We start from the raw sequence: 8193 nt of genomic DNA on the forward strand, positions 1-8193 counted from the left end.
CAATTTCTATCCGCATCCGGAAGTGTTTAATTGTACATTTTATCTAGTATGAATATATATAAACAAATTAAACTATAAGGTTGTAATTCTTACATATTTAAAATTATAGAGGTGTTTTTTTTTTGGTAATTAAAAAAAAAAAAAAAGTTATAAAGATGTTTTTCAGACTTTTTCCTTATAAAAATTATCAGTGTTATACCTGTACAAGAACATTATAATATAAAAAAGGTGAAAGCTTCTAGCAATCCTGTACGTAATTGAGTTTTTCTCCCTACTTATCCATTAACCAGAATGTTTGAATTGAAATTAAAGGTATTAAAATGGAATATTTAGTTGACCATTGTGTGAGTCCACTGCATTACTTATTTGATCAGATCAATTTCCATATCATGCCGCGCTAAAGTTTGAACTTTGAATGTATATCTGTCTGAGGGTCGGCATGAAATTTGTCAACCTCACACAGTTCAATTAATAAATCTCATGAAGGAAAATGATATTAGACTGAATAGGAAGTGGAATCAATTATGCTATCTATATAATAAAATAAAAAAATCAATAAATATAATAATTTTCTTTATACAGATACAATACTGAACATAAACATATTAATAGTTCCACTTAATTTTATCTCAATCGGCTCTCCTTAATTAGGATGTATATTAATAATAATAATGAAGATGATCAAAGGACCTGAAAATCACGAATAGCAATGATTTTTATTTTTTTCACAAAGGACCTGAATTCCACGTAAACATTTCTTGCCAATATAAGCATTCATTTTCTTTGTCGATATATGATGATGAAAGAAAGGACCTGAATTCCACGTATAACGAACCTCTTTATTATTATTATTATTATTTTTAAGGGCCTGAATTCCATGTGAAAATTCCTTGCAAATACAAGCAATCGATTTATTGAAAAAAAAAAAAAAATCCTGGAAGTCAATGTCGTAAACCTAGTGCTTCTGGTTTCGCTGAGCTGGCAAGTGAAAGCAGCCCTCATTGACTTTGGCCTGTCCACCGCGGCTTATCACCGCAGAAACTATTCAAATCAACAATATATAAATAGAGGTGGCCTTCCACCACCTCAAACATCATCCTATCTATCTAGCTAGCTCTACCATGGCTTCCTCCATTCAGATTCTCCTTCTCTCTTCTCTCCTATTCATTTCTCTCTCCAATGCTCAAACCTCTTTTCGACCCAAAGCTCTTGTTCTTCCAGTCTCCAAAGATCCTTCCACCCTCCAATACCTGACCAAGATCAATCAAAGAACCCCTCTCGTCCCGGTTAGCCTCGTGGTCGATATCGGTGGCCAATTCTTATGGGTTGACTGCGAAAACAACTATGTTTCCTCCTCCTACCGCCCTGCTCGCTGCGGCTCGGCCCAATGCTCACTTGCCAGAGCCAGTGGCTGTGGGGACTGCTACAACGGACCCAAGCCAGGCTGCAACAACAACACATGCGGTGTCTCTCCGGACAACAGCATCACCGGCACCGCCACCGGTGGTGAGATTGCTGAGGACGTTGTGTCGGTTGCATCAACGGACGGGTCAAACCCCGGTCGGGCAGTGACCGTTTCCAGGTTCATTTTCTCGTGTGCACCAACCTTCCTTCTAGAAGGCCTGGCTAGTGGTGTGATGGGCATGGCAGGACTCGGCCGAACCAGAATCGGATTCCCCTCCCAGTTTGCCTCCGCCTTCAGTTTCAACAGAAAATTCGCCATTTGTCTCACGTCCTCCACATCAGCTAACGGTGTTATATTCTTCGGTAACGGTCCATACAATCTTCTTCCTAACATTGATGCCTCTCAGTCACTCACCTACACGCCACTATTTATCAACCCCGTGAGTACTGCATCGGCCTATTCCCAGGGCGAGCCCTCCGCCGAATATTTCATTGGAGTGAAGTCCATCAAGATTGGCGACACGGTCGTGCAACTCAACACTTCGTTGCTGTCGATTAACAAAGAAGGGTACGGAGGAACAAAGATAAGCTCGGTCAATCCCTACACCGTCATGGAGACCTCCATCTACAAAGCAGTCACTGAGGCCTTTATCAGTCAGGCTGCTGCTAGGAACATCACTAGAGTTGCATCGGTTGCACCATTCGGCGTTTGTTTTAGCTCGGAGAATGTTGGTAGCACTCGAGTTGGGCCGTCTGTGCCCTACATTTATCTGGTTTTGCAGAGTGAGAGCGTGGCGTGGACGATGACCGGTTCAAACTCGATGGTGTATGTGAATGACAATGTGTTGTGTCTTGGATTTGTTGATGGTGGTTCAAACCCTAGGACTTCTATAGTGATTGGAGGGCACCAAATAGAGGACAATCTTCTACAGTTTGATCTGGCAACTTCGAGGCTAGGGTTCAGCTCCACCCTCTTGGGCAGGCAAACTACATGTGCCAACTTCAACTTCACCTCTAGTCCCTAAATCATCTTCTCCACTGCATGAGAAACATATATTACACATATATTTACAGTTTGAATAAGTTGGCTTGAATGTCACGTGAGATAGACCTACACTACATTTGTTTTCTAATTTCTTTTGTTACAAATTCTGATCTCTGTGTATTTTTTTTTTTTTTAAAAGAAAGAATATTATCATTTTCCTAAAAATAGTTATATGGCGCTGGATTGATTGATTTTTGAAAAGTATGTCAAAGTTAATTTGCAGACTCAATATGGATAGATATAATTGTTTTTTTTTTTTTATTTATTCTGCTATCCGCGACTGGGATTTATTGTGAAGAAGAAAGGTATGAAATGATCAATAGACTTGAACTTTAGTTGTTGAATAGTACTAATGATTTGAAATATATATCACATAGTAAATTAACTACATTATGATATGCAAATGAAGTAACTCAATCTTTTGACATCTTACGATTTTTTCTTCTTTGAAATTGTGGACCTTGTGTTCAGGACACGATTGATATTCACACGTGTTACTCTAATCATTCATATTCATCAATTATTCGTTGGTGGCACACATGTATTGTTAAATATGGATTGCTGTCGTTGTCTACCCTCTAGTCCTATCAAGTAAAGTGGTCGTACTCCGAGACCCACCTTATCGATCAAAAAGTTGGGAGGACGGTATTATATTTTCATATTGAAAATATTGAAAAGCTAATAACAATTTTTAAAGTTATGTTCAGCATCTTTAAAATTTAGGGATCAATCAAATTAATAAAATTTTATCAAAATTAAATTATCAGAATAAATAATATGAATTCTCAGTTTTTTTCTTTTTCTTTTTTGGAGCTGAAACATAAAGCATAAAATAGATCAAGGATCAAAATTTTAATTCTGCATCCTATTCCACTCCAAAGTGCTTGGTTTTAAAGATTTAGGAATATAGGATTTTATACCTTGCAAAGCTGTAACATAAAAGAAGTCACCTATATATATGTTCATTTTCAACAAGCGCACTAGTTATGTTGCTGGAGTTATTATAGCTAGAATGCCTTATATAATAAAGGAAAAAGTACTAAAAAACCCTAAACTATTACAGAATCAGCGATTAATTCCTGATTAATTCTTGAACCATTAAAATTGTAACTAACCCCTGAACTATGCTTCCGACCAAGTCACCTACCGAAATACAACAAATCAATAATTTAAGGAATTTCTTTCATAAAATCATAATTGAAAAAAGTTTCCTGTAGTTCAAAGAGTTAGTTTCAAAACCCAATAGTTCAGTAGGTTTGTTTTTACATTTTACCCTCTAATAAATAATGAAGCTTTAGTAAATCCAAGGGTGGCTCAAGGTTAGTCACGGGTCTGGTGACAGATAAAGTGTATTTAAATTTTGAGTGCAAGCAAACTTTATGCCAAAAGTCCAAATTTTACAGGGGGGCCGGGACAAAGATCTAATACCCGATTCCCAAAAAAGAGAGGTAAAAAAAACCTCTAACAGTAACTGATCTATAGGGAAAAAAAAAATTATTTAACTCACATGCATGGCATGATTGTTACATTCCAATATAAACTCAGAATCCCTTAGTTCATTTCTTATAAACATTAATTAGCAGTTTTAAACCCTACTGCCATTGAGCAAGTTAGCATGGGAATACAAAACACACCCGCATACATACATACATATGTATATATGTTATATATATATAGGTGGTACCTAGATATAATAAGCTAGCTAAGCTACCAAAAAATCCTCTCTACAGTATATGGCTTCCTCTATTGAACTCTTCTTTTTCTCCTCTCTCCTATTCAGTACTTGTATTTCTTACGCTCAACCCTCGTTCCAACCAAAAGCCCTTGTTCTTCCAGTCTCCAAAGACACTTCTACCCTCCAATATGTCACCAAGATGAGTCAACGAACCCCTCTCGTCCCAGTAAACCTTGTCATCGATCTCGGAGGCAGATTCTCTTGGGTAGACTGTGAAACCAACTATGTCTCCTCCTCATACCGACCCGCTCGGTGCCGCTCTGCCCAATGCTACTTGGCTGAGTCCAAAGTGTGCGGTGAATGCCACTCAGCTGGTCCACCCAGGCCAGGATGCAGCAACAACACATGCATTCTCTCTCCAGGAAACAACGTCACTCGCACCTCCACCGACTCTGAGGTCGGCCAAGACATCGTGTCCGTCCAATCAACCAACGGCCTCAATCCCGGTCCCACCGTCACAGTGTCCAGATTCATTTTCTCTTGTGCACCGAGCTTCCTCCTAAAAGGCCTAGCTAATGGTGTCAAGGGGATGACAGGACTCGGGCGTTCCAAAATCGATCTCCTCTCTCAGTTTGCTTCGGCCTTTAACTTCAGCAGAAAATTCGCCATTTGTTTAGCTTCCTCTTCAACATCTAACGGTGTTATGTTCTTCGGTGACGGTCCATACAGGTTGGTTCCTAACATTGACGCTTCTCGGTCGCTCACATACACACCACTCTTAGTCAACTCGGTAAGCACGGCCTTGACCTACTTCTTGGGCGAGCCCTCGGTCGAGTATTTTATAGAGGTAAAGTCCATCAAGATGGGCAACAAAGTGGTGCCGTTAAACAAGTCATTGCTGTTGATTGATGAAGAAGGCTACGGAGGAACGAAGATCAGCACCATTGATCCTTACACGGTCATGGAGACTTCGATATACGAAGCATTCACCGAGACATTTATCAGTGAGGCTGCCGCTAGAAACATGACTAGAGTAGCATCTGTAGCACCGTTTAAAGTGTGTTTTAGCTCCAAGAATGTTGTTAGGACTCGAGTTGGGCCGTCTGTGCCGTACATTCATCTGGTTTTGCAGAGTGATAGTGTGGTGTGGACGATCAGTGGTGCAAACTCGATGGTTGGAGTGAGTGAGAATGTGCTGTGCCTTGGATTTGTTGATGGAGGGTTGAACCCGAGGACGTCTATTGTGATCGGAGGGCACCAAGTAGAGGACAACCTTCTACAGTTTGATCTGGAAAAGTCGCGGCTAGGGTTCAGCTCTACCCTCTTGTCCAGGCAAACTACGTGTTCCAACTTCAACTTCACATCTAGCATCGTGGCATAATCTCTCCTCTCTCCAAAGGAGTCCCGTGTTCAAGGTCAAAAATCATATATATTTGGACATGAACCAGTTAATTGCAAAATTTGTTTTCGAGTTACTTATCTTATCAAATACTATGTATTTGTATATTTGGAACTGTTTAATAAAGATGACCATGTTTGTATTGTTATGATTTTAGTATATAACTTTTTTTAATGACATGTTGGCCGGATAAGAATGAATACATAAAAAGACTCCAATTCTCTTGCTGCTCAATTAATACTCGAACGAAGACTTCAATATTTCAGATCTATTCATTTTTTATTTATGTCCACTGTCCTTCCATTTAATTTTATGAAACATTCAGAAATTGGATATATATATATATATATATATATTTTTGGGAAATTAAGAAATTGGATTCCACTCTTTATGAATGGTAGGTGAAAAATGAATGAACATATGTAAGAGGAGGACAGACAAATCTGCAAGAAGAATAGCTTTAGTTTGTTGTCAGTCGTACTGAATTGTCATGTACTGCTACAGCCTTCAGGTCTTTAAAGATGACTGCAACCATGAATGATGAAACTCTAGGGGCTGACCGCAATCATAATTGACAAAAAGTCTTTGTTTAACATTTTTAATTGGAATCGCTTAAAAAAATTAATTTGTGTATCATTATTTATCACGAAGCTATTAAGTCAAAATTTCAAAATTACAACTTAAGAATAATGTGCTCAATTGTTATTTGAACCGAAGGACGGGCTAATTAAATTGAATCTTTCATTGTACTATATAATTGGTATGAAATCTTTTTCATAACATTAGCTTGTCAAATAAATTTATTTATATACCTGTTAATCAGCCCCTTTATTTTATTTATTTTATATTATTATTATTTTATTTATTTATTTATTTATTTATTTTTTGTTATTGGCAAGAAACTCGCAGACCCACTTTGTTCCTTTAAAGATTTAAACTTTCACCATTCATTTTAAAAAATAAAAGAGATATTGGGTCACATTAAAGATTCGATTTTAAAATTAAAATTCTAATTACATGCATAAATCAATATATACGTGCTCTTTAGCCTTATGAGTCTTAACTACTTGCCATTATATTTAAGATGGGCCGGCATGAAGAGAATTCATGATGTTTGTCAGGAATACTTCACCTAAACTGTCGTAGTTGCATCAAATACTCGAATACACGTCAGATATGTGGGTATGGCCATATGGCTCTGAGGAGGCCCCGGATGACATGGGCCAGGTCCGACTCGCAAAACACAACATTCAGTCCGAACAGCTGGGTCAGCCCATAGAAAGACACTGCCATATGGGCCGAACAGAAGGAAGCCCATCAAAGGTGACCAGGGCTTACAGAGGAATAGGCCCAGATCCAGCAATCAGTAAATATCTTGTAAATATCTTGTAAATATCTATAAATAGGAGTTGGAATGAAGAGGGGAATGATCTTTTTGGGGTGGAGGTGTAAGAATTCTAGAGAGAGAAAGAATAGAAGGAGTTTCTTGCATCTTCAATTGGCGCCGTCTGTGGGAAACGCATGGAAGTTTGGTTGATCAATGAGGAATATCGAATGGATTCAAACCAATTCGGTTGATCGAGACTCGATCTTTGGGATTTGAATCCAGATCTGAGCGATTGTGACCTACTCTGGAGGAATTACAATTCTTGAAGCTTTGGCAGGAGTGACTTCAGATCTACGCAACCACGAGTTGTTCGATTGTGGCAGGATCTGACGGATTTAGAGTTCAGACAATTCAGATCTCGTAAACACTGAGCATAATTCGGAGAATTAGAAGCCAGATCTAAAAATTCCTACTCACGAAGCTCGGATCTACTCGCGAACTTGAGATTAATGCCTTTACTCCGCTCGGGAATAATGATAGGTGAAAGCTCCAATCCGATGGAGGCTGTCCAACAAACAAAGCTTGAGGAGTTGATGAACTTGATCGAAGCTCTCCAAAAAGAGAATGCCGAATTGAAAGCTGGACTGCAACATCGGCAAATACCTGCGGTTTCGCATCCACTTCCAGTCGGAGAAGGAGGTGTTCAATCTAATATCGCGCATCAAGGCGAACAGGACGAGAACAATCAGTCGGCTCACCACTGTGATGAAAGGATGATGGACAATTTGCCGCCAAATGTTCGTCGAGTTGAGGATCACGAAGGATCGACTCACGTTGATCCGCAGCGGGAAAGGTTCGACCGAGAGGAAGTGTTGGAGGCTGATCGCCGTCGAATAGCGTCGCCTTGGCAAAGAGAGTTCATAGAGGAACGGTCGTTCGATCCGTCTTACCGGCCCTCCATGGTTACTATCACTCATCACGGTTCGGAGGGCAGAACCGTAACTCACAGAGCTACTGCTGGACTCCAGAGAGAGAATGAAGCTCTCCGATCCGCAGCTCGGACGGTGGATTCACCATTCACCGACGAGATCTTGAATGCCCCGCATCCAAGGAAGTTTGCTATGCCAGTCTTTATTCTGTTCGATGGAACGACCGACCCGATCGATCATGTGTATCATATCCAGTTGAAAATGGCCCTAAATACGGAAAACGACTCTTTAATGTGCAAATGTTTCCCTACAAGCCTGGCCGGACCGGCGCTCAGCTGGTTCAAAAACTTGCCTAGGAGCTCCATTGGTAGTTTCAGAGACCTGTGCGATCGATTCATAAGCCAGTACTATGGG

General features: G+C 39.7%; 2 protein-coding genes across 2 annotated transcripts; both read left to right on the forward strand.

Moving 5' to 3' along the window:
* Positions 1-1080: 1080 nt before the first annotated feature.
* On the forward strand, positions 1081-2678 carry LOC132268933 (probable aspartic proteinase GIP2). The gene has a single exon (XM_059769858.1). It carries the CDS (start codon positions 1122-1124, stop codon positions 2427-2429), a length of 1308 nt encoding a protein of 435 aa, XP_059625841.1. The 5' UTR covers positions 1081-1121; the 3' UTR covers positions 2430-2678.
* Positions 2679-4168: 1490 nt separating this feature from the next.
* Positions 4169-5671, forward strand: LOC132268335 (probable aspartic proteinase GIP2). Its single transcript, XM_059769193.1, has one exon. The coding sequence runs from the start codon at positions 4183-4185 to the stop codon at positions 5503-5505; it is 1323 nt and encodes a 440-aa protein (XP_059625176.1). The 5' UTR covers positions 4169-4182; the 3' UTR covers positions 5506-5671.
* The last annotated feature ends 2522 nt before the right edge of the window (positions 5672-8193 follow it).

The sequence above is a fragment of the Cornus florida genome, unplaced genomic scaffold (genome assembly GCF_030987335.1).
Source record: "Cornus florida cultivar Cherokee Brave unplaced genomic scaffold, ASM3098733v1 CherokeeBrave_3.0.0_Hap2_Chr08, whole genome shotgun sequence".
In the NCBI taxonomy this organism is placed as follows: Eukaryota; Viridiplantae; Streptophyta; class Magnoliopsida; order Cornales; family Cornaceae; genus Cornus; species Cornus florida.